At 50.5% G+C, this 25,761-nt stretch overlaps 2 protein-coding genes across 13 annotated transcripts in view; one reads left to right on the top strand and one right to left on the bottom strand.

The window, feature by feature from the left end:
- Window positions 1–7,454: 7,454 nt before the first annotated feature.
- STOML1 (stomatin like 1) lies at window positions 7,455–19,347 on the bottom strand. Of its 3 annotated transcripts, none has more exons than XM_045449127.1 (7): window positions 19,221–19,347; window positions 15,366–15,472; window positions 14,288–14,437; window positions 13,752–13,979; window positions 9,538–9,733; window positions 8,856–9,068; window positions 7,455–8,382 (listed from the first exon to the last, which is right to left on the bottom strand). In XM_045449127.1, the coding sequence occupies exons 3-7, from the start codon at window positions 14,414–14,416 to the stop codon at window positions 8,189–8,191; spliced, it is 960 nt and encodes a 319-aa protein (XP_045305083.1). In that variant the 5' UTR covers window positions 14,417–14,437; window positions 15,366–15,472; window positions 19,221–19,347; the 3' UTR covers window positions 7,455–8,188. The 3 variants fall into 3 exon arrangements, with proteins under 3 accessions (XP_045305083.1, XP_045305082.1, XP_045305081.1); XM_045449126.1 differs by lacking the exon at window positions 19,221–19,347 and adding an exon at window positions 16,957–17,187 and having other exon boundaries at window positions 13,776–13,979; XM_045449125.1 differs by lacking the exon at window positions 19,221–19,347 and adding an exon at window positions 16,957–17,182.
- A 27-nt stretch (window positions 19,348–19,374) lies between these two features.
- Window positions 19,375–25,761, top strand: part of PML (PML nuclear body scaffold) — a 39,509-nt gene continuing 33,122 nt past the window's right edge. For 5 of the 10 annotated variants that reach the window (XM_045449118.1, XM_045449122.1, XM_045449120.1 and 2 more), the window contains exons 1-2: window positions 19,381–19,650; window positions 21,770–22,236. In XM_045449118.1, coding sequence (XP_045305074.1) covers window positions 19,516–19,650; window positions 21,770–22,236 — 602 coding nt within the window. In that variant the 5' untranslated portion in view covers window positions 19,381–19,515. Of the gene's footprint in view, window positions 19,651–21,769; window positions 22,237–25,761 lie in introns of all 10 variants that reach the window. The other 5 variants (XM_045449123.1, XM_045449117.1, XM_045449124.1 and 2 more) reach the window with 4 other exon arrangements.

The raw sequence follows: 25,761 nt of genomic DNA, 5'->3' as shown, positions 1-25,761 counted from the left end.
AGCCCAAATTAATAAATGTTTAATGAAACGTCTACAAAATGTCATCAGTTGTTAATTTATGTCATTAATTCTGTCAACTTCTTTAATTATTAAATGTAGTGTTCATAAGTATTTCATTACGTTTCGAAATAATTTGTAGATTAGATTTTTTAAAACTCTTCAAGCACTTCAAGAATGCAAGTGAATGCCCAAAGAGTGCAGAGAATTCGCAGATAATTATAGTGTAAATGAATTACTCTTAGCCAAATAATTTCCAAGGCAGAGTTACAAAAATCACTTTGTATTATTTTAATTTTTTTTTTTAACATTTATTACTGAGAGAGGAAGAGAGACAGAGCATGAGCATGGTGGGGGGCGGGCAGAGAGAGGAGGAGACACAGAATCCGGAACAAGCTCCAGGCTCTGAGCTGTTAGCACAGAGCCCGATGCGGGGCTCAAACCCACAAACCTCGAGATCATGACCTGAGCCGAAGTCAGACGCTTAACTGACTGAGCCACCCAGGCGCCCCTCACTTCGTATTATTTTAGAGTAAATGTGTTATATTTAATGTGGCAATTCTGTGCGTTTTAATAATTGATTTGGGGAGGAACTTTGAAAAGTGATAGTACTTCATCCTAGGAAGTTCTTAAAATGTTTAAGTTCTTAAAATTGTTCTTTGATAAAATTAGCCCCATTTTACAGATTTAACTCTATGATCTGCAGTTTCCTGGTCACACTAGTCAACCTCCCCAATTTCTCCTGGCCAAGTCCTCCCGGCTTCCTACTCCAACACCACTCCCCCCACTCCCTACCCACTCTCTCCAACAAACCGACCCTGGCCTTTGGTACACATGGTGTGTGTGTGTGTGTGGTCAGGCGAGGTGTACATTTCCCAGGCTCTGGTCCCCTCTTCATTTGCTTTCCACTCAGGTTGCGTCACTGCCCCCTAAAATCCCTTTCCCCTTGAAAGCAGCTTCTGGATTAAAGAAACCAGCAATCTCCCAAATCGCCACCAGGTGGTGCCACAAGCTCACGCTTGGGCTTCTGTGGGCTCCCTTCAGAGAGGAGACAGGAGAGGCCCCTGGGTGTCGTCCCCAGGCCCCAGGCTTCTTCTCTGGGGTGACTCTGGCCCCTCCAGGGTGATCTGCATGGCTTTGTTTTCACCACTGTGGCAGGGCACAGCAGTTTGACTCCTGCTCCCTCTCTGTCCTGGTCTCCCAACTTTGTTGTCTCTCCTTGTTCTTGTCTCCCTCTCCCTGTCTGTGCCTGTCTGTCCCTCTCAGTCCCTTTCTCTCTCTCCCTCTCTCTCTCTCTCTTTCTGCCATCCATACCTAATATCTGCCTCAACATATCTAATACTACTCCACCTCATTCAACAAGTTAGTTTATTAAAAGTTTATCTTTGGGGCGCCTGGGTGGTTCAGTCGGTTAAGTATCCGACTTCGGCTCAGGTCACGATCTCACGCTCCGTGAGTTTGAGCCCCGCGTGGGGCTCTGGGCTGATGGCTCAGAGCCTGGAGCCTGCTTCCGATTCTGTGTCTGCCCTCTCTCTCTGCCCCTCCCCCATTCATGCTCTGTCTCTCTCTGTCTCAAAAATAAATAAACGTTAAAAAAAAAAAAAGTTTATTTTTATTTATTTTGAGAGCGATAGAGAGCAAGTAGGATAGGGACAGAAAGAGAGGGTTACAGAATCCCAAGCAGGCTCTGTGCTATCAGCGCAGAGCCTGATGCAGGGCTCAAACTCATGTCGTTGTGAGATCATGACCTGAGCCAAAATCAAGAGTCGGACACTTAACCGACTGAGCTTCCCAGGTGCCCCAACAAGTGAGTTTTAAAAACCAGTGCGGCAGACATTGTCCCAGGCTCTGGAAAGTCAGTGAAGACAAGTCAGAGTCTCAGTCTAGGGGAATAGCTCCTGGTGAAGGAGGACTGTGGTAGATGACCCCCTTTTATCCTCTGCTTTCTCCCTCCCCACCCCTCCCCTCCCTTCCAAGAACTACTTACCGGAATGAGCCAGAAGTATTCTCCTCCCAGCTTTCATCCCTCCCATACACAAGTCTCCCCAAGGCCCACCTCTTCATCATTTTCATTGCAAGGTTTTGGGGGGACCCACCAGGGCCTTGATGTTTCAGCGACTGAGATCTTACCACCAGCCACTCCTACCCACGTGTTAGGCCCAGGCTGCACGTGGGGCCAACTAGAGATTCTTTTTCACCTTCACCCAGATAATTACCCCATCCTTACTTTCTCCTTCTTTCTTCAGGGTAAGTGGTCACTCTGTTTGTCCACTGCTAATCCCCTCATCAGGCTCAGGTCCCATTCCCTCTCTTCCTCTAGGACCTCCCGCCCCTCCCTCTTTCTCTCTTCTTACTGGATCTTTCCTCTCAGTGTAATAATCTCTCACTCCCATCTTCAAAGTACTCACCTCCATGCCAGCCAATGCAATTAGACAACAGAAAGCATCTCAAAGCCTTGAAAGGAGGAGATAAAGTTAACACTTGTAGGTGACTGGGTGCTGAAGATGAAGTGATCTAAATAGAAATACAGTTAAGTCAATGAGGCACCAGATTCCTACAGAGTAAATTGCATCCTGATCGGATATTAAAATGGAAGGAAAGACCTTGTTTATAGTAGTATCAGAAAAGATAAAGTACTTTGGGATAGACTTAAGAAATGCTCAAGACCAATATGAAGAACATTGTAAAATTCCTGAAGAACACAGAAGAAGACCTAAAAACATGCTGCGGTCATGGGGCAGTAGGCTCAATATCACAAAGATTGTGATTTTTGATGCGTTTCTTCACACATTTAATGCAATTCCAATAAAGATATCAACAAAAGAAGACATGTGCCCAATAAGCATATAAAAAGAGGCTCGACATCATCAGTCACACCCACTAGAATGGCTAACATTAAAAAGATGGACAACACCAAGTGTTGGCATGATCACTCTGGAGTTGGGGGCGCCTGGGTGGCGCAGTCGGTTGGGCGTCCGACTTCAGCCAGGTCACGATCTCGCGGTCCGGGAGTTCGGGCCCCGCGTCGGGCTCTGGGCTGAGATGGCTCAGAGCCTGGAGCCTGTTTCCGATTCTGTGTCTCCCTCTCTCTCTGCCCCTCCCCCGTTCATGCTCTGTCTCTCTCTGTCCCAAAAATAAATAAACGCTGAAAAAAAAAAAATTAAAAAAGAGGCTCGACATCATCAGTCACACCCACTAGAATGGCTAACATTAAAAAGATGGACAACACCAAGTGTTGGCGGAGTTGGTTTGGCAGTTTCTTGACCCAGAAATTCTACTCCTAAGTGTTTACCCAAGTGAAACATATGTCCATACAGAGGCTTGTATATAGATGTTCAAAGGAGCTTTGTTTGATCATCAAAAATGGAAAACTACAAATAAGTAAATTGTGCAGCTATCCACACAGTGGAAGGAGCACACAGGAAAAAGGTGCCACCCACAGATAGACATAATACAAATGACTCTCAGCAACACTACAGGGAGAGAAAGAAGCTAGACACAAGAGGGGAACGTGCTGTGTGATTCCATTTTGTATGAAGTTCTAGAAAAGTGGAATTTACTATTATTTTCTTTTAATGTTTATTATTTTTGAGAGAGAGAGAGAGAGGCAGAGTGCAAGCAGGGGAGGGGCAGAGAGAGAGGGAGAGAGAATCCGAAGCAGGCTCCAGGCTCTAGGCTCTGAGCTGTCAGCACAGAGCCCGATGCGGGGCTTGAACTCAGGAACCACGAGATCATGACCTGAGCCAAAGTCAGATGCTCAATGGACTGAGCCACCCAGGGTCCCCTAGAAAAGTGGAATTTAATCCATTGCAATAGAAAAGCAGATCAGGGGCGCCTGGGTGGCGCAGTCGGTTAAGCGTCCGACTTCAGCCAGGTCACGATCTCGCGGTCCGTGAGTTCGAGCCCCGCGTCGGGCTCTGGGCTGATGGCTCAGAGCCTGGAGCCTGTTTCCGATTCTGTGTCTCCCTCTCTCTCTGCCCCTCCCCCGTTCATGCTCTGTCTCTCTCTGTCCCAAAAATAAATAAACGTTAAAAAAAATAATAAAAAAAAAAAATAATTAAAAAAAAAAAAAGAAAAGAAAAGCAGATCAGTGGTGGCCTGGGAAAGGGATGGGGGAAAGGGGCATGGGGGAATTTGTGAGTTGATGGAAATGTTCTAGATCTTGATTGTGTTGGCTGATGGTTACACGGTGTTCACATTTGTCGAAACATATCAAGCACTACATTTAAAATGGGCGCATTCCATTATATTATACTTTTTTTTTTTAAGTAATTGCTGGAGGAAGACAACAAAAATCCTGTATTTTTTCTGGGACTGAAAATCCAAGTTAAAGAGCAGTAAACAATTGAACAATAATAAAAACTCCACACTGAGATGCAATATTTCACCCAACCAGATTGTTAAAAAATCCAAAAATTTAATAACACACTGTGTTGGCATGACTATGAGGAAAAGCACACTCTTACTCACTAATGATGAAAGTAAATTGGAACAACCCCTAGCAAGGGCATTTGGGTAATTTTTATTAAACTACAAATGCTTTGACCTAGGAATTTCCCTTCTGGAATTTTATCCTACAGATAAACTCAACCACACGCAAAATAGTGTATGTTAAAGATTATTATCACAACGTTGTTTGGAATAGAAAAACACACAAAATAATCTAAATGTCCATCAATGCAGATTAAATAAATTATGATACATCCCATATTACGGAATCATATGTAACTACAAAACCCAGTGGGAAAAGTCTGTGTGTGCTATTATGAAAAGATCCTTAAGGTGTAATGTTAAGTGAATAAAGCAACATTATATTTGATGTTGCCATTTGTATTTTAAAAAGCCAGAGGGGTGCCTGAGTGGCTCAGCCGGTTGAGTGTCTGACTCTTGATTTCAGCTCAGGTCATGATCACAGGGTTGTGGGATAGAGCCCTGCACTGGGTTCCACGCTCAGCGTGGAGCCTGCTTGAGAGTCTCTTTCTCTCTCTCTCTCTCTCTCTCTCTCTTCTCCCCCACTTGAATTCTCTCTCTGAAATAAATAAATAAATCTAGAGGCTAAAAACTTCTAGAAAAATAACCAAGAAACTAGCATCAGGGGATACCTGTTTGGAGGAAGGTGTGGGACATACATGGATGGAGTCAGGAGTGTGAGGGACAATTTTAATAGTGTACCTTTTTAATCCTTAAAAAAATTTGGGGGGGTGACTGGGTGGCTCAGTCGGTTGAGCGTCTCTCAATTTCAGCTCAGGTCATGATCCCTGAGTCGTTGGTTCGAGCCCCGCGTCAGGCTCTGCGCTGAGCGTGGAGCCTGCTTGGGATCTTAAGATTTTCTCTCTCCCTCTGCCCCTCTGCCCTGCTCACGATCTCTCGCTTAAAAAAAAAAAAAAAAAAAAAAAATGGGGCGCCTGGGTGGCGCAGTCGGTTAAGCATCCGACTTCAGCCAGGTCACGATCTCGCGGTCCGTGAGTTCGAGCCCCGCGTCGGGCTCTGGGCTGGTGGCTCAGAGCCTGGAGCCTGTTTCCGATTCTGTGTCTCCCTCTCTCTCTGCCCCTCCCCCGTTCATGCTCTGTCTCTCTCTGTCCCCAAAAAAATAAATAAACGTTGAAAAAAAAAATTTTTAAAGTTAAAACGTTTTTTGAACGTGACGGTACTAGCTATTCAAAATTAACTTATTTTTTAAATGACATCAAAATAATACGTCAACATAAGTTATTTTAATTATTATCCACAAGGTTATCTTGAGGGGAAAAATGATATATGGCAAGTGTCTAGTTCAGTGCAGGGACATATTTGGTACAGTGTTACTATTTTTATTCCCCCTGCCCCCAAATCTCTGCACCCACCCGCCCCATACTTTAGGTTCCAGTTCCCCAAATCAGAGGCGCTCAGCTGCCTCCACCATCTGAGTCCTCGAGGGGGCTTTCTCCTCTGTGGAATGCTTTGCCCCCATCTCTTGTCTTCTCTCACCCCTGCCCTGTGGCTGCAAGGGCATCACCTCCTCAGGGAAACTTCCTCTGACGACGCCTTCTCCCCCCCCTCCTCACATCCTCCTCCCTCACCTAAGTGCCCCTTGTTTTCCCCTGGGGACTGGGGACTGCAAGGTCATGTCAGCCCTCTGAAGCCCAGGGTCCTTGAATCCATGGGCTCGCTTTCCTGGCGTGCTACCCTGGCCAAGGAATGAATTCCCCTCAATAGGGGGGATGAATGGCAGGCCTTACCCCCCACCTATCTAGACGCCCAAAAGTTTCTATTTCCTGTAAATGTTTTGTTGATCCTCACACACCCACAAAGAACACCTGAGTTTCAGTTTCTCCTCTAAGCTTTCCTGAGGAAGATGCCTGGGCTTTCCCATAAACTCTTGTGCACTGTGTGCAGCAGTGGTGGAAGGAATAGGTAAATAGCTCACTCATGAAGCTCAAGGTCCGGCAAGGAGAGCAGCCACTTATGCAAGGGACAGTGACACAGTGGGGAAGGGCCACAATGACGGCCCCAAAGTGGAGAGGGGGCCCAGTCGAGAGCAGAGGCCCATGCCCCACTAGGCCTCGGGGGTGCCAGAAGGGTGGCTGACCGGGAGAGGAAGGATTCGAGGGAAGGCTTCTAACAGAGAGCCCTGGCTAGCGGGGTGGCCTCCAGGTGAGGGGCAGCGGCAGAGCAGGGGCAGCCAGCAGGGGCTCTGGCTCTCCAGATTGGGGCCCTGGAGCTAAAACCTGAACCCGAAGGCCACGCAGTCTATGCTGGGAGGACTTACAGGAGGAGGGAAAGGCAGGCACTGGCAGGAACCGAGGGGAAAACTGGATGGAGCCTGGTGCCAGGGGAGCTGGGTAGGGCCCCAAGGGGAAAGGCCTGGTGCCAGAGGACAAGCCTGAGGCTGCTCTCAAAAGGGGAGGTCCGGATTTCTGTGGTTTTTTGTTTTTTGGGGTTTTTTTTTTTTTTTTTTCATAAGCCTTTCCAGGAAGTGAGATTCATTTCTTAGGGCTGAAGAAGTAAAAGGCCCCTTCTCTGGGGTCCCTGGGGTTTGGGCTGGACCACTGGAGCAGAAAGCCGGGCTGGGCTCCCGGGGCGAAAGCCCAGGCCAGGCCTCCAGGCCCAGTTCCTTCTGTTTCCTTCCTTTGTGCTGGTGGAGAACAGTGACCCGGTGTAACAAGAAGGGGAGCTGACAGGGGCTCCTGAATGTGATCAGAACCCCCACCCTGCCCCTCAGGAGGTTGTTTGCGGCACCAGCTCTGACACACCCATTCCCTCTCTTTCCTGGCAAACTTCTACCCTAAAGAGGAACAGAGTGCCCAGCACCTGCCCCAGGGTCTTTGAAACCCTTGGCAGGAAGGGGAACTGTGGGTGGTTCAAGTGTACCTTGAGGGTGTGTCAGCCTCCAAACCCTTGTCCTTGCCCAGGGGGGCAGCAGGGAAATGGCCTCTGGGAGCCCCCTAGCCCACCCCCGTGCCCCCACTTCTCTCCAATACATTGTAAACAGCACATTTATTGGTGGTTTGCAAACCTCTGGTATAAAGCACAGAACAGCAGGGCTCTCCAACATGCTGCCCTGGGCCCCAGCCCGTCAAGCATGCAAGACGGAGCTGGCGGATTAGTCAAGACATCTTCAGGAGCAGGGCCGGCGGCAGAGCAGGCCCCATGCTTTTCCATCCCCACCACCCAGCAGCCTGGGCCTAGGCTGCAACCAGGAAGGCAGGCCCAGCCCAACCCCCAAATCCCCGCCATGCAGTGACCTCTTGATGGCTGCCTTCCTTCTCCCCGACTCCACGTCTCTGATCCCCACTCTGGAGCTGGACCTGAGCCACATGCTTTGCTCCTTCACACTGGGACCAAACCAGTTATGGTCAAACTGTTTCTATGGGCCCTGCCTCTCCACTCAGGTAGCCAGCAGAGCGAAGCAGGCCTGGCTCTCTTGTCATCACACTGTGTACTCAGCTCGGGGCTGGGCACTCAGCAGGGTACCAGGACGGGCAAAGGCTTGTTCAGAAGACCGCTGTAGGTGAGCAAGGCAGGGCAGCCTGACTTAGTCTCTCCCAGAGTCTGGTGTCTGCCAGCCTCCATTCATTGGCTCCTGGCTGGGGCTGAAACTTCTCAAGGCTTCAACAATCCAAGGTACAGCACCGGTGCCTCCTCCTCCCAGATGCCCCCCCTGGCTTGATGCCAGACTTGGGGCTGGGCTATGGACAGTCAGCCAAGGCTGCTACTTCAGGGCTCTGAGGACAGCCTCCAGCTTCATGGCCACGGCCAGGTCGCCCTTCACCTTTAGCCGCCCACTCATGTAGGCCCCCAGGGGCCGCAGCTCCCTGCACAGAAGTGCCCGCAGGTCTGCTTCAGCCATCTCCACCACCACATCAGGGATGCCGTCAGGCACCCCGTGTCCTACCCTCCCGTGCCCTGTGCAGGGAAAGAAAACTGAGTATTAGTAGAGGGACAGCTATGCAGCAGGGGGAAGACGGGGTTAGCATGTCCCGCTGGGGGGAGTGGAAAGTAGTAAAGTGTGTGGGTTCTAAGCGGGTGTGACCACTCAGGGCTTTAGCCTCTAAACTGGTGAAATAGGGATGCTGATCATCCCGAAATCAGAGGCTCATGGTGAGAAGTAGCTGAGCTCACACACCGCAATGCTCAGCAGAGAGCCTGGCGTGCAGTGGGCCTGCACTATGTGTGGGGCTCTTGGTGTAGGAAGCTCGGCTGTCTAGGTTGTCCTGCTGGCCAGGACAGGGCAGGGAGACAAAGGCCCAGATAATCGCTGTCTGCGCATGGTGTCTGAGCCCCCGACTAAACTGTTGGCAGGAGCAGGGGGCAATTTAAAAAAGGACCACCGGGGTGGGAGGTGGGTGTGAAGGAGAGGGCGGGGAAGGCGGTGGCACCTGTAGTGAGGTCGAGGAAGTAGATGCTCTGGGTCCCGCTGGACAGGAGGACGTTGAACTGGTAGCAGGCCCCGACCTGGCTGACCAGGGCCTCCGACAGGAAGGGCTGCAGGGCCGTCAGCAGCCCCTCGGCCACAGGCTGCTTCGGGCTGGGCCCGGCGCCGCCGTGAGGGGCAGGCAGCTCGACTTCGCTCACCATCTCCAAGGTGTCCGCTGGGCGTGGCCAACAGGGTTGGGGAAGGAGGCAGAGAGAAAAAGTCAGTGTGCTGCCAAGGTCAGGACCAGTGTCACCTCTGTACCTCTAGTGGCAGTTTCCTCTTGTATGCCCTTCAGGCCTGAGTTCAGCTTCCTCCTCTAAGAAGTAGCCCTTACGTTCTCAGCCTTAATCCCCAGAGCCTGTTTCTCAGCTACTCCAGCCCTGAAAGTCAAATTCTTTCCCAGGTGCGGTCACTTCCTGCCACAGAGGCTCCCGAAGGCCTCTACACACTCCGGTCCCTGGGCTCTTCTTGCTGCTTAGCTCGGTCCGCTTCACCAGTGCGGCTGGCTGAGCAGCTGGGCAGGGGTGCACTGCACACAGGTGCCGAACTCCGTAAGGGAACAAGTAGCAAAGCCGCGCCCGGGCAGGACACCAAGCTGGGAGCCTGGCTGAGCGCCGCCCAGTTCCTCCCCCGGGGCTCCTCACCTGGCCCTGGGGGTGGGGCACCTCCTGCCCCCGAGGACAGGCCTCCTCCCAGGAAGTGGAGGGCCAGCTGCTGGAGGGCGCTGTCTAGGCTGGACCCTGCTGGGCTGTCCTGGGGTGGCTGGAGCACAGCCTCCACTGCCAGTTCCACTCGGTCCACCTCCAGCCCCCAGGCCCTGGTCACATCGTTGATTTCCAGCTGGAAAAAAGTGTGGGGAGAAATGGAATTAAATCAACAAGCCTTTCCGGGAGCACCTTTTTTTTTGGCCCGGAGGCCCCACAGCCTCCCGGGACAACTCCCTATGGATCAAGCTCCTCCAGGGGACACGGGCTGAGAGCCGTTACAACCCAGCAGTGCGCAGCTGGTGGTGAGCGACCTGGAGAGGGCCTGAAGCCCTGGAGGTCCAGGGAGGGAGCATGGGTGCCGGTTGGAGGGGAGTCAAACCGGTGAAAGGGCCTAAGGGAAAGGAGGACTGCAATGTTATGATTTGTAAGAAATATACATTTGATCATTTAAATCATCAAAATATTTCTATACATTTGGCCTGTTCCTGGCTCACAGCTCCTACAACCCTGGGAATTGCCTGTGAGAAAAGTGATAAAGGTGTCTTTGGTTCTGATAGCAAAGGTGATTTTGGACCCCACCCAAAGGTGGGGGCTGGCTGCCAGGAGGACCAACTATGTGACTGGAGAAATTGGAACTTTCAGTCCTCAGAAGCCTCCATAAAATCCCGAAGAGGACTGGGTTCCAGAGCTCCCAGGCTGGTGAACACCAGGAGGGTGGTAAGAATGGTGTGTCTGGGGAGGCCGTGGAGGCTCCATGCCCCTTCCCCAGACCTCACTCCGTGTATCTCTTTGGCTGTTGATTCATATATCTTATCGTATCTTTTAATAAACTGGCAAACATTAAGTGTTTCCCAGAGTTCTGGGAGCCACTCTGGCAGAAGAACCCAGGAAGGTCACTGGAACCTCCAGTCTGTATCTGGTTGGTCATAAGCACCGTAACGGCCTGGGGCTTATGACTGGCATCTTTAGTGGGGAGTGGGGGGCAGTCTTGTGGGACTGAGCCCTCAACCCATGGGGTCTGATGATGCTGTCTCCCAGTAGATAGTGTCAGAATTGAGCTGAATTCTTGGACATTCTACTGGTGTCTAAAAATTGCTTGGTGTTGTGTGGGGGGAACCCCCTTCCCCCACATTGGAAATGGGTCCGGGAACCCCAAAAGGACTCTTCCAGGCAATGGGAACAGGATGTACAAAAGCCCAGACTGGAGAACCTGGAATGTCTGAGGAAGTGTGAGTAACCATAGGTGCATTAGACTGGACCATCAGGTGTGGGCTGGGAGACTGGAGATAGCTGAGGGCTCAGGGTGGATTGCTCCGGTTCACTTGGATTTATTCTGACGCGCAAGGAACCCCAGAGAGGAGTTTAGCAGGGAGGTCATAGACTTGCTTGTTGGGAAGATCCTCCTGGCTGCTGTGTGGACACTGGATTGAAGGGGGCTGAAGGTGGAGGCATGGAGTCCAGGTAAGACATTGTTTCAAATTGCAGGCAGAAGTGATTCGGATCTGCTGTCAGGCAGAGATGTGGCTGTGCAGCCAAGGTACACAGAGGACAGAGCACAACTCTGGAAACTATACAAAGCTACAGCAAGACACTAGAGAAACAACCAGTAAGCTTGGTGGCTGCCTGGATGTGCAATGAGGGAAGGCAGTGAGGAGTCAGATTTCTGGTGTGGGCTCCCGTGTGGATCGTGAGTGTAGGTGTTCACCTAGACAGCAAGCACAGAGGGAGACACAGATTTGGAGGTGGCTAGGGGAGGGATGACAACTATGGAAGAGCCAAGTGTCCAACAGGGGATAAACTGGGGATAAATAGGGTCCTGGGCACAGGAGTAGGGCTAGAGCAGAGGATTGTAAATAGTGTCCAGAGGTAGCACAAAGCCCGGGTGGACGAGCTCTCCCAGGCCGTCCCAGACAAGAGGAGGCCAACGCCAGAAACTTGGAAACTGAAGGGCAGGAGAACAAGGAGTAACGCAGTGAGCTGGAAGCAAGGAGGACAAGCAGACTGTGGAATAGTGGAAGCCGAGGGAAGCAGAGGGTCTGAGAGTGAGAGGAGGAGGGTCCACAGAGTGAAAGGCTGCTGCCAGGTGAAGCGAGCACAGGACTGAGAAACGCCCCCAGAGCTAGCAGAAGGGGCTATCTCTTTTAGGGGCCTGGAGGAAGCCTAAACTGAGGACCGGCTGCTGAAGGGCAGGGGAGAGGCAGGTGGGAGCCAGTAAGGGCTGGGATGGTGGATGAGCCTTTGCCCACACAGAAAGGAGACGAGGGAGGACTAGCGGAGGCAGGAGCTGAGCCCTGGGCCCAGAGCACTGCCCTGGCAGGGCGGAGTCTCTGAGGAAGCTGGCAGTGAAGCAGGGAAAATAGCACCTATGAAGAGGAGGTAGAAGGGGTGACGCTGGAGGTGCTGAAAGGGCTCTTGTCCTGGAGCATCTGCCCCTCCCCGCCCCCGGCCCCAGGAGCAAGAGGCGAGGCTGTGGCAGAGGGACAAGGGGTGGGTGGGCGGTGAAGGGGAAGCAATCAGCCTGCAGGAAGAGTGAGCAAGCAGCTAAGGGAGGGCCTGGCAACGGACAGTGGGGAGCGTGCACCCCTCCAGGGGAGAAGTAGGCAAAAAGGCGAGTGGGAATGAGACATTTATGCCTGACCCAGGGCTTTGGGGAGGCATGCTGGGTTTCTCGGGATTTCGTTTTAACCACAGGCCCTGACCCTACTCTACCAGGCGCCAACTCAGTCTGGGCAACAGGCCCTAAATGACTAACATCCTGGTGTGGGACTGACTCCCCCAAACTGCCTCTCTTTGGCTTTGTTGCACAACATGCCTGGCTTTCTGGCTTCTTCCCCTACCCTGCTCCTGACAGCAATGACTGAGATCAGTTTGCTCCTCTGAAAAGCACGTTAAAATGGCATGTGGTTTCATAAATAAAAATTGTTATCAATTGTAGAAGATGGAGGTGTGGGGGGTGAGAGGGCAGGTGATCTGGCTCTAGGCCAGCTCTGCCCTTGACTGTGACTCTTAGAAGGCATCTCAAATTGTTTCTGAGCCCTGGGCGTCTGGGTGGCCCAGTCACTTAAGCGTCTGACTTTGGCTCAGGTCGTGATCTCGGGGTCTGTGAGTTCAAGCCGCACATTGGGCTCTGTGCTGACAGCTCAGAGCCTGCAGCCTGCTTCGGTTTCTGTGTCTTCCCTCTCTCTGTCCCTCCCATGCTCATGCTCTCTCTCTCAAAAATAAACATCAAGAAAAAAAAAAAAAAAAAGTTTCTGAGCCTTTAGTTTCCTCCCTCCAAAATGAAACAGTAATAATAGGCCCTCTCGCAGCAAAATGTAAAGCAGAGCTACGCTTGGGCAAAGGGGCTTGTAAACTAGAAAATGCCCTGCATGTGACAGCTGCAGTCACCATCACAGTAGGATTTCCTGAGGAGTTTCACTCACGTGGTTGATTCACTTCCTGAAGGGACTGGCATTACCCCACCCCTCCTGTCCTCTCACCCCAAGTCCCCGGGGTAAAACAGAGCCAAGGGGAACAAGGGGAAACCTCATCCACGGTCCACTGGGACACGGGACAAAGCACAAGGTAAGCATGGGGAGCAGGGGACGTGCTGCCACATGTGTATTCACTTCCACCCCATCTTGCCATAGAAGTATAGTATAGATATTTACTCACACATGGAGTATAGTATAGATAATTACTCACACATGGAGAAGAGGCAGGAAAAAGGTCCCCAGGTCCCGACGTCCCTTTGTTCTGTCCTGAACAAGGAACACAAGGCCCCCAAAATGCACATGCTGCACACGAGCACAGAAGTCCCCAAAAGGTGACTGGCAGGAGGCCTGCTCCTTTCACCTTCCCGCCTGCCTGTGAGGCGCAGTGTGGTCATGGCAGTGCCCACAGGGCACGGCAGGGTAAAACCCCAGCAGTGAGGCAGGACCCAGAAATCTCTGGCAGGCCACTCCCCTCCAGGGCCCCTTTGCCTCTTTAAGATGGGCTCGCCCAAGACCACTCTGGTCTGCACCCGTCTTCTGTTCCTCAACTCACAGTCCCACCCAGACCACTGGCTCTTCAAAAGTTAGGACATATGGTAAACTGAGGCCCAGAGCGATCCGGTGCTTTGCTCAAAGTGCCCTGGCAGGCAGAGCCAGGCCCACGTGCCCACCACTGACCTCTACCGTGTGAGAGCTGCCTACCAGGAGCTGGTCGCTGATCTTGAGCTTCTCCATCTGAATCTCCCGCAGAGGCCTCTTGAGCAGGGCCTTGGTCATGGCATTCTGGGCTGTCATGCGCGTGGCTGCGTTCAGGTCCTTCACAGTCATCACAGATAGTACCGGGTCCCAGATGCGGAACTGGACGTCGGCCCCCACAGACAGCACAGCCCCATCCTTAGAGGCCAACTATTGGGGGAGGACGTGAGACAGGGGACACTCAAAGGGCTGGGGCTGCAGGCAGGTCAGGCCCACTGAGACCACCCAGCTTGACCCACCCGCATGGGACCTAGCTCCTGAAGGGGAAAATCATGTCCCCAAGTGCATGGTGTTAGGTACACGAAGCAAGGATATCCTTCCAACCTCCATCCTCGACTTTCTGGTCACTCCCCCGACCCCACCCCTGATGGCTACTCATACACCAAGGTGCCGCTCCCACAATACATTCTGCACAAGCCCCCACTCCCTTTGTCCAGGGGAGCCGAGAAGCCCCTCACCTTGCAGGGAGGGACATTGAAAGCTCGTGTCCTCAAGTCCACCCGCTGAAAAGAGTCAATGAAGGGCAGGAGCAGAACCATGCCAGGCCCTTGAGGGGTGCGGATCCTGCCCAGTCGAAACACTATCATCCGCTCATAGGTGGGCACAATCTGTTCACGAGAACGAGGGAAAGGGGTGAAAATGCTGAGTGTAGGCAGGCAACAACGTCCGGCAGGGTCCCTCCCTCGCCTCTCTCTTCCCTTGCTTTGGCTGGTGTCAGTTATCCTTAGATCTTTTTAGAAGAGAAAACCAAGGCTCTGAGAGGTTAAATGCCTTACTCAAAAATCTCGGGGCCCCCGAGTGAAACAGGCAGGATTTGGATGTAGTTCTGAATGACTCCAACCCCAAGCAAAGGGCTTTCCCAATTTCAGAAGTAAATATGTCCAAATTGAGAAATGAAGGCCCAGAGAGGCAAAGTGACTTGCCCAAGGTCACACAGTAGTTGTTTCAGTGGCAGTTTTAGGACCAGGATTTAGGACCTTCTAAGGCTTCCTTCCAGACCACACCAAACCCAAAGGCTTTCCAGAAAAGTTGACTATTATTGCCTAGGGTCACACAAAGAGCAAGGCCTTCCTGGGCTTCCACCTTCACTGCAGCTCTCAGATGTGATCCTTAACTATAGTTCATCTTTTTCCCCTCTACACCAGCCCTGTTGAGAACCAGGCCTGAATTCCTACCACTCATTACCTGCTGGGCCAAGTTGAGTGTTTTTCATTTCAGATTTTAGCCTGACCCAAAGAAAGGAAAGTATGACAAAGATATCTGTGTGTACCATAAAGCCAGTGTCCAGACCCCAGGACTTGGGAAGTTGGGAAGGCTTGTTGACCATTTACTGGCGCCCAGTATGACTTTGGGCAAGTCTGAGCCTCACTTTCCTCATCTGAAAGATGCAAATGAACCATCCTTGACTAGCCCATTTCATCGGGGTGTGATAATGTAATATTTAGAGGAAGCGGACAGAGGATGGGGAATTCATCTAACAACGCCAAAGGTTTCAGTGCAGCCCAACCACCCTGAGGGTAACCCGGCCAGCCTTACCTTCAAGGCAAACCAGCCGGAAACAGGGAAGGTAATCAGCAGCAGCAAGAACCCCAGGAAACTGATGAGGCCATGGCAGAGGTAGGAAGGCCAGCTCTGGGGCGCATCTGGGGACAAGAGAGCAGAGGCGGTCAAGGAACGCCAACTGGTTCTGGCAGGATAGCGGCAGGCTGAATGAACTTGGTCAAGGGCACCTTTTGCCCACCTCCAACCACCCCCCCTTCACCAGCTCTTTCCTTTTCAGGGCTCTCCGTTGCCTAATACTCCTGTATCTTTAACCAGATGCTAGTTAAGGATGTTCCCTCCTCCCACACATCAAAACTAATCTGTCTGAGTCCCGCTCCCACAAGGCCTAGTCTCTGCTAGGCAACAGCCATTAGATGTGAGAAGCCATCCATGTGACGCTCTCCTCTCTGGGTACCTGGACCAATTCCCTTGTCTGATATAGCCTGCCATCCATGTGTAGCACAGAGCCAGGGGCACCTGGGCATCTGTACACACTATGCTGGGTTGAACTGAATGCTGGTGGTATAAAACATTCCTCCTCTACCATCAGCCCCAGAAGCATGCTTTCAGGGCCTCCTTTTGCAGATAATACCTTAGCCTAAAGGGATAAAGCACTAATGGCTCAACAGGAGCCATGGATGACAGGGAAGATGTTCTCTCTTCTCAGGCTCACCATGCACCCCCTTTAATGCCCTAAGGACTACTGAATGCTTCACTTGAAGCAGCTTCGGATGGGGTGTGGGAACTAGGAAGACAGGCTCATCTGAGACAGAGGCCCTGGCCCCTGGAGAACCAAGAGCCCAGAATGAAAAGTGGAGCTGAGAAAGCCCCAGAATCTAGGATGATTATCCTCTGCTCTCCTCCCCATGCCAAGACTGGACAAGAGGCAGACAGGAGCCTCTGCTCAGACCTCCCAGGAACACCATGTCCTCTGGGCTCTCCAGGCCCCAGGATACTGCCTGGCTCTGACCCCTGTGGCTACTGCAGGAAAGAAACCCTGGGATAGGGTCAGCTATCATTACAGGAGGGTTCGGTTTTCAGACTGAGGCATGTGGGATCTGACCCCAGGGGGGCTAAGGGAAACACTCAAGGCTCTGGAGCAAAAGAGGACCAAAGCTGACACAACAGGCAGCTGAAGGCCTGCCTTTTTCTCCTATCCATCAGGAAACAGGTAGATGCTTAAAGCTCAGGGCATCCAGAAGTAGTCACTGGGATGAAGATTCTGCCATTTCTCTGCCACCAAGTGCCCTTAGTGAGCTGGTGACCTCCTATGCCTAGACCCCGGGTTCTTTCTGGTCAAAATGGGGATGTGAAATCCCTTCCCAGGCTTAAAGGGCTGATAAGAGCCGAGAGGAGAAATCAGGGGGTGAGGCCTGTTAGAAAATAAGACGGCTCCAGGGCAACAGCCCAGCAGCCCTACGTGGGGGGCGGAGGAGCGCTAGCATCCCAACGCCCGGTCCAGGCCCTTCTCCACATCGTGGCCACTCTGTGCCTCCTCTTAGGGTGCGAGGGCACCAGACCGGCTGACTCCAGAGGGTGCCGGCCGGTCCCCGCCCCGGGTCCGCTGTGCTGGGCGGCCACTCACCGGCCCCCGGCCCCACGCCGCCCCGCTCCGGGGACAAGCAGCCCTTCTGCGAGCCCAGGAAGCCGAAGCTCGACTGCTGGAAACGGTCAAAGTCCCCCAAGGGCAGCGCCCGATACCCGGACCTGCCGAGCATGGCTCCTGACTGGGGCACGCCCCGCGCCCCCGCGCGGTGCCCAGCAAGCGCTGCCAGCCGCTCCCCAAGCCCGCCCCCAGGAAGGCCGCCGCTTCCGGTTTCACGGGCCGCGACGCAGGAGGAGGCGGCTAGCTCGGCCGCGTTCCCGCCGTCGCACAGCGCCCCCTGCGCCGGGAGGACCGAACCCGCTGGAGCCCTGCCTCTGCTCTCGCCCGGCCTTGGAAAAGGAGCAGGAAGGCAAGGTGAACTCTGTGAGTGGGTTTTCAGAAGCCGAAGTTTAAAACTCCAGAATCAAGGAAATGCTACCAGCCTTCTCAGCACTCCCGCTGCAAACTCACATACTGAGGTGGCGGTGCGTGTGGGTGTGGGGGTGTCTTATCTAGAATTAGGGTTTCTTAAGGGTCTGGTGAGCAAATTATTTCTCCTTGTGTCCCCACAGCCCAGCAAGCAGTGCTCGGCACAGAATGGATCTCAGACTTGTTGAATGAAGCCGTAACCAGCTTGTTGTGGTCCAGGTGTGGCAGGAGGGCCTGAACTTTGGCACAAAAAGAAATTTCATGTGCAGACCTCAGGGAGTACAGCAGAGTGAGGAAGAAGGGGAGAGCATAAACCATCCTGGGGCAGGCCCTCCAGAGAGAGCATCACAGAGGTCCAGAAATGGCACACCCCTTGATCCAGAGGTAACTTGCCACTCCATGGCTCAAGAAAATCCAAATGCAAATGGTGAATTTACTCTGAGAAGCACTGATTTTCAACTTGGTGTTGGGGCAGGGTGTCTTTCAAAGTGAGCAAAGAGGGGGCTCAGTTGAGTAAGCATCCGGCTTCAGCTCAGGTCATGATCTTGAGGTTCATGGGTTCCGGCCCCACACTGGGCTCTGCGCTGACAGCTCAGAGCCCAGAGACTGCTTCAGATTCTGTGCATGTGTCTCCCTGGACCCCTCCCCCACTCTCTCTCTCTCTCTCTCTCTCTCTCAAAAATAAATAAACATTAAAAAAAAGAGTAAGCAAAAAAATTAATACAACTTTCTTTGTCTCAGCCACATGCCAATCCTGCCTCCTCAGGCCCTTCACACCCCAGCCATAGCCATGTCCCTTCTGCAGATGCTGCTTCACCATCTTTGGCTTGTCCTGGTTTGATGGCCTGATTCTAAAGCCCTGGTGGGTACTGATCAGGCTGAAGGTTAGGGTAGGCCCCTGAGGCCTCTCACATAGTCCCTAGGAAGTTGGGTCTCCCCGCCATTCCCTTTCCCCCACACACCCCAGATGATAAGCTTTACAAGAGCAAGATCCCATCACCATCCCTAGTCTGCTCCAAGCTGGAACTGAGCACAGAATTGTACACAGCAGGTGGCACAGTGGTTGGGATGGTTTGATGTTTGAAAGCCAGGGCCCTTGACCCAGTGAGGAGTTGTGCTTTCTCCCCTCACCAGCTGGGAGCTGGCACGCTTCTCCTTTGGCCAAGAGCTGATTTGCTCTCTCCTCGCTGTCTTCATATCTGCTCACCAGCTCTCCCCCTTGCCAGCCTGCCACCACTGCCTCAGACTCACCAGCCTTTCCAACTGCCACCCAAGGCATCATCCTGTCCCCCCTCATCTCCACTCAGTGTCCTCCCAGTGTCTCTAACTCAGATCCCTCCTTTGCATCCCACAGCCATTGTCCTAGATCAGGCCACCTGTCCCGGTTGTCAGAGTGCCCGTCCCAGCATCCATGTTGGGTCATGTTCCTGGGTTCTAAACTCACTCTCTTGTTGCTCACAGAACTGGTCCATCTCCTTGGCTCTGATGCTGCCCATGGGTCCCCTCTTAAATCTTAACATGACTCAAACAGGCTCTCCTGTGTCAAACTTCCATGCCTTTGCACGTGCTGTTCAAGTGTTCCCCCAGCCCCTAAGTCCTGGCGACCACCCACCCTCCTTCCCCGTTCCTTCAAGTGCCAGCCGAGGATCTCCTTTCCAGCCAGTCCCACTAGTGTATGAAAACCTCTGTTTGGGTAACTGCTCTTCCACTAGACCTGGGGTTCTCCCGAAGCAGGGCCACCTGTGGCTCATCTCTGTCCCCACCCCTTGGCCCTCCCTCAAAGCCGAGGGAGGGCGCTGCCTCCTTTCCAGCTCAGATCTGCTACATTCCCTTACCCCCACGTCAGCCAACCGTCTTCTCCTCTCCTCCTCCAACCGTCCTCCGGCTCTGGGCGTGTCTTCAAATCCCCCAAGTCGGCCTCTCCGCCCCTAGAGCCGCCCCTCCGCCCCTAGAACCGCCCCTCCGCTCTGTCTCACTTCCTCTCGGGAGGCGGGCTCTCAGCGGGCGCCGCCCCTTACGGATAGACTCAGACGGGTTCGGGAGACTTGGCCCTCTGGCGCCTGCTTCTCGTTCCGCTTCTCCTCCCGCCCCTCAAGCTCAAAACCCAGAATCGAAACTGTGCTGTGATCCATGCAGCGGGAGCCTGCACTCGCCCAATCTCCGGGTCCCCAGCAAGACCCCGCACTGCCCCCCACACCCACCATGCCTCCCCCGGAGTCCGTCTCCGAAGACCACCAGCCCAGCCCCAGCCACAGCCCCACGGAGGTACTACTGGGTTTGGGGAGATGGGGTTTAGGCTTTGTTGATTTGGTCAGTTGCGGGGAGAGGTGGGAAGGGAGAGGGCAACTTGGCCAAGCACCTCAAAGAGTGACACAGAGAGAAAAGCAGGCACTGGGTCCTGACCCTCTTGGCTGGGGTAGGGGTAAGTGAGACCAGGATGAGTTAGGGGAGCCTCTCCAGGCTGTGATTCTCCAGGAGCAGGGGGCAAAATGACCACGCTGGCGCTTTGCCTCCTAAGCTCCTGCCTCAGATGAAGGTCCACAGGTTAGGGAGAATGGCAGGAGCAGCCCTACTGTGCAGGCCTCTGGAGCCAGGAACATGTCCCAGGTGTGGGAAAACCAAAACCCAAGTTCCCAGATCAGAAAGTGGGAAACTGGCCCGGATGAGAGAAGTGTCTTGGCTAAGGCCTCACAGCTCCTGTGGTGGTTTCTCCGCTAGGATACCTCCAGGATCCTTTTCTTGGAACACCCCTCGAGCACAGCCCCCGTCCACAAGGTCCTCCTCCTGGAAGCTTGCCTCAGTCTTCTCCCGGACAAATGCCCCAGCTCCCCTCCTCCCCCAAAGGAGCTACTTACATCACTTGCTCTATGTTCTTCCAGGCCCTTTGGCTCCCTTTCATGAAAGCACCTTCTTGCGGTAACTTTTATTATTTGCATTATTAAAACTAGGAGTAATACTACTTACTTATGAACACTCCTCACGTGCCAGGTACTGTTTTAAGCACTTTTTTTTTTTTTTTTTTTTTTTGCTGTAAACTATCCATAACATAAAACTTACCATGTTTTTAAGGATTTTTTTTTTTAATTTTTTAAATGTTTATTTTTGAGAGAGAGAGAGCAGGGGAAGGGCAGAGAGAGAGAGGGAGACACGGAATCCAAAGCAGGCTCCAGGCTCTGAGCTGTCAGCACAGAGCCCAATGCAGGGCTTGAACTCACAAACTGCGAGATCATGACCTGAGCCGAAGTCGGATGCTTAACGACTGAGCCACCCAGGCGCCCCTTAAGGATTTTATTTTTGTGAGTAATCTCTACACCTGACGTGGGGCTTGAATTTACAACCCTGAGATCAAGAGTTACATGCTCCACCAACCGAGCCAGCCAGCTGCTCCAAAAATTTAACCATTTTTAAGTGTACCTTTCAGTGGTATTAAGTATATTCACAATGTTGTGTTACTATCACCACCCTCTATTTCCAGAATTCTTTCATCACCCCCAACAGAAACTGTACTCTTTAAGCAATAGCTCCTTATTGCCCCCTTTTCCCAGTTCCTGGTAAACCACCAATCTACTTTCTGTTGCTATGACTTTGCCTAGTTTAGAAAGTGGAACCATGCAATATTTGTCCCTTTGTGTTTGGCTTACTTTGCTTAGCGTAATGTCTTCAAGGTTCTCATCGCATGTATGAGAATTTTCTTCCTTTTTATTTTATTTAATTTTTAAGATTTTATATTTAAGCAACTTCTACACCGAGCATGGGGCTCAAACTCACAACCCTAGGATCAAGAGTCACATGCTCTACCAACTGAGCCAGCCAGGCACCCCCTTCCTTCCTTTTTAAAGCTGAATAATATTCCATTGCACATGTAGACACTTTTGTTTATCCATTCATCTATCAATGGACACTTGGGGTATTTCTGCCTTTTGGCTATTGTGCATAAAGTGCCTAATGATGCTGGGAACATGGGTGTGCACGTAAGTATCTGTTCAGGTACTTGTTTTCAGTTCTTTGGGGAAATACATCTAGGAATGATGTTTCTGAGTTTGTATGGTAGTTCTACGTTTACCTTTTTGAGGAGCCGCCAAACCATATTAAACACTTTATACGATGTCATATGAGATACGCTTTAATGTATCTCCTTTCTAAACTGAGTTCCTTGAAGGCAGGGATTTATCCCATCCATCCGGGTATCTCAGGGCCTAGGGGATGCTCAGTAAACTGTGGAGGGAGAGCTGGAAGGTGTGAGTGAGTGGGGGAGTGGGGTACTGGTAAGCCTCGGTTTTGTATCATCCTGCCTGGAATGGGACTCTGTGCAGCCACAGGAGTGGGTGCGGTGGGTGGGGACTCCTGGATTTCAGGCCTCACCCCCACCTCTCTGGTCCCCCAGAAAGCCGTGGAGGAGGAGTTCGAGTTCCTGCGCTGCCAGGGCTGCCAGGTAGAAGCCAAGTGCCCCAAACTGCTGCCTTGTCTGCACACGCTGTGCTCGGGATGCCTGGGGGCGCTGGGCACGCAGTGCCCCATCTGCCAGGCGCCCGGGCCCGCAGGCTCTGACTCGCTGGCCCTGGATAACGTCTTCTTCGAGAGTCTGCAGCGGCGCCTGTCGGTGTACCGGCAGATCGTGGACGCGCAGGCACTGTGCACCCGTTGCAAAGAAACTGCCGACTTCTGGTGTTTCGAGTGTGAGCAGCTCCTCTGTGCCAAGTGCTTCGAGGCGCACCAGTGGTTCCTCAAGCACGAGGCCCGGCCCCTGGCAGAGCTCCGCAGCCAGTCGGTGCGTGAGTTCCTAGATGGCACGCGGAAGTCCAACAACATCTTCTGCTCCAACCCCAACCACCGCACCCCTATGCTGACTAGGTGAGCCGGCCGGCCCAGGGTGGGGTGGCACATCCAAGATACTGGTAGAAGGTGCAGGGAGCAGAGATCCAGAGAGGCACATAGCTGGGAACGTGAGATGAGGAGCTTCTAGGGTCCTGCAACTCAAAGTGTGGTCCTCAGACCGGCAGCATTTGTGCTGTGGCCATGGCCGCAATTTCTGTTATCTCCTACAAATGGGTAGTCATCGTTTCCGGTTCCCCCCTGTAATCAATAAAGCTGCAGAGTCGGCTTTACAAATTTATCCAATAATTTCTTCAGGATAAATTTTGGAAATGCCATTGCTGGGTGAAGGGGTGTGAAAATTTTATACTTTGATACCTGTTACCAAACTGCCTTTAGAAAGTCTTACAGTGGAATTTTCCATATCACAGCCATGGAGTCAGGGTATAGAGTTGGATTCTAGATGAGATGCAGGTAGTTCGTTTCTGTCCGAAAAGGCAAAACTATAACACCGTACTATCTCAGGATGTCTATTTCAAAAAAACCCTATCGAATCCAGTTAAAATTATTTTTATTAAACAGCACAGGATTTTAATTCAGTATTTTTGATAATACATTTGTACGTCAAAAAGTCACAAAATTTATAAAGAGAGGGGGCAAGTCTCCTTTCCACTCTGTCCCTGTCTGCTTAATTCCTACCATTTCTCTCTCCCTCCCTCCCCCATCCACAGTTAACCATTGTTACCAGTTTTGAATGTTTCCAGGGTTTCTTTGGGAGTATATGCACAGATAGACAGGGGTATATAGTCTTATACATTCTTATTTTCCCTCTTTTAGCCAACAAGGTGGCATATGAACGTGAACTCTCCCCACTCCCAATAGATTGCTTCTGTAAGATTCTGTAGATCCCTTGGGATCCGCAAAGTGAAGGTATTCTTTGCCCATAGGGGACACACTCAGAACTGCATTCCTCCTAAAACTCACGGTGGCTTGCTTCCTGCTTGGCCTTTTACCACCTGCACTACCAGAATGCATTTCCTGCAGGTTCCTCAGCAGACAGATAATATCAACTTGAATTTGGATTTCTTTGTCATTAAGATTCAGGTTTAGTGACTTTTTTATATGTTTATTGGCCATTGTTTTTTCTTCAATTGTGAATTGCCTATTTAGGTCCTTTACCTATTTGGTGTTTTTCCTTCCAGAAATAAGTCTCTTTAATTGCAAGAAACAGTAGCTGTGCAAGCGTTTTTCTCAGGTTGACTTCTGTCATTTCTTTTCCTAGGAGGTATTGTGTTTAAGTTTTTAGTTTTATAGAATACAGTTCATCAGTCTCTTCCTTTACCGTGTCTGGCTTTAATCATACTAGGAAAGACCTTTTCCCCCTTCCAATGTTAAAAATACTTTCTTATATTCTATTTTAATAATCTCATGGTTTTGTGTTTATAATTAAATCTCTAATTTGTATGGAATTTATTTTTCTGCATGGTATAAAGTAGGATTCTCACTTTGCTTTTCTCTCCAAATGGAAAGCTGGTTCTCTCAACAACTTTTATTGAATAATCCACTCTTGCCTTGATCTGAAATGCCCTCTAATGCTCTACTAAATAACCAAGTAATCATGAGTATGTTTGTAAATATCTGTTCTGGGCCAGTGATCTGACTATTCCTTCGCTAATCCTTACTGCTGTAGGGAATGCTGTAGCTAGCTTCATGTTTGATAAGGCAAATTAAATTCCCATTCTTCCTCATTTTTACTTTTCTTTTGTTCTTACAGTTTATGTAGTTTCAGAACCTACATATTCGTTGGGATTTTATTAAATCTGGGGGGAGTTGGCTTCATCTCTGTTTATATCTTTTGAGTTTTATAGTGCTATTGACATACTTCTTGAACTTTTAAATTATAGTTTAATTTATAATATTTAATAACCCTGTGAATAAAATATTTTCCATTATAATTTCTAGCTGGTCATCATTAACATGCTCTAGGCCTCCTGATTCATGTATATTGGTATTAGACTAGCCATCTGATTGAGCTCTTTCCTTTTTGTAAGGTTTTCTAATTGATTCTTTTGGATTTTCTAGGTAAACAATCATATCATCTGCAAATAATAAAAACCTTTTTCTCTCCAGTATTTATGCATATTTCCTCTTTGTAGCTTTGTTTCATTAGCTAGAACTGCCAGAACAATATTGAATACTGCGAAGAAGTGGTCAGGAAAGGCAACTTTATCTTATTCCTAGCTTTCATGAGAAAGTTTATGCATTCTAGTACACTGTTTATTATTGGCTTCCTTGGGTAACTTGACAAAATCACATTCAGAAAGTTGCCTCCCGCTTCTCTCTTACTACAAAGTTTTTTGTGGCTGCTATTTTGTTTTATTTTTAACTCGGGAATGGGTGTTCTTTGATTCTGTGAAGGTGTCCTTTTACCTTTCAGTGTGATGAATTATACAGAAGTATGTTTCTTTATGTTGAGCCGTTTTTTCAATTCCCAGGAGAAAAAACCCTATTGGGTCCTGATACTATTATTTTAATTCATAGCGAGATTCCATTTAATACTGTCCTATTTAGGCCATTATCTATATTTATAAATGTGATCAATTTTTGTGAATATGTGTGATTTCTTTTACGTTTTTTGATCCATTTTCTACTAATCTCCTTCAGTGAATCTGTAAGCTTGTTTGAACATGGTATACACACACATACACACACACGTAAATTGCTTAGCACAGTGCCTGGCACATATTAAGTACACAGTCAACGTTAAAATCCTGTTCCTATAATGTCTCGGTTCTGCTTTAGAACAATTCAAGAACATAAGCAATTTGGGGTTTGTAGAAGTTTCTTGAGAAACTATCTGAGACTGGTGCTTTTTTTGAAGAGTCAGGTTTTTTCCTTGGTATTGGTCTGTTTTGGATCTTGAGTCAGATTTTCTGAAAATCTGCCAGTTCATCCTAAGTTCTTTCATAATTAAAAAATTTCTTTTATACCTGTAACTATGCCCCCCTTTCTTATTTCTAAATAAGATGTTAGTGGCTCACAAGTGGTCCCACCTCTGATGTAGGGGTTGGGGTGGGTCCAGGTACAATGGGCAGGGCTGGTCCAGCCAAGAGCATAGGATTCCCATCCCTTGAGCAAGGTGGATGGTTTCAAAAACCTGATCATATTGCTTAAAAATCATACACAGACACTCACGATTCACACTGGTTTCACGATTTGCTAGCAGTTACTGGGAACACTCAACTTGTTTTTTCTGCACAAAACTTCAGTGCCATAAATAACCCACAGCTTTCTTCAGGTCCCAGTGCGGTCACAAACCACTCCGTCCTTTGACACCGAGCTGATTTAGGACTCTGGTTGGGGAGCAGCACCACAGGTGGCTTTAAACTCAGAACTCAGCTTGGGAATGTCTGTCCTGGGCCACTGGCATTGATCTTGATCACCACTTCCACCACTGGCGTGGAGTCCTTTTTTTTTTTTTTTTTTTTTTTTAACGTTTATTTATTTTTGAGAGACAGAGAGAGATAGAGCCCAAGCAGGGGAGGGGCAGAGAGAGGGAGACAC

This window comes from Leopardus geoffroyi, chromosome B3, assembly GCF_018350155.1.
Source record: "Leopardus geoffroyi isolate Oge1 chromosome B3, O.geoffroyi_Oge1_pat1.0, whole genome shotgun sequence".
Taxonomy (NCBI): domain Eukaryota; kingdom Metazoa; phylum Chordata; class Mammalia; order Carnivora; family Felidae; genus Leopardus; species Leopardus geoffroyi.
Note: the sequence above shows the minus strand (reverse complement) of the source record. Positions and strands in the feature narration are given on the sequence as shown.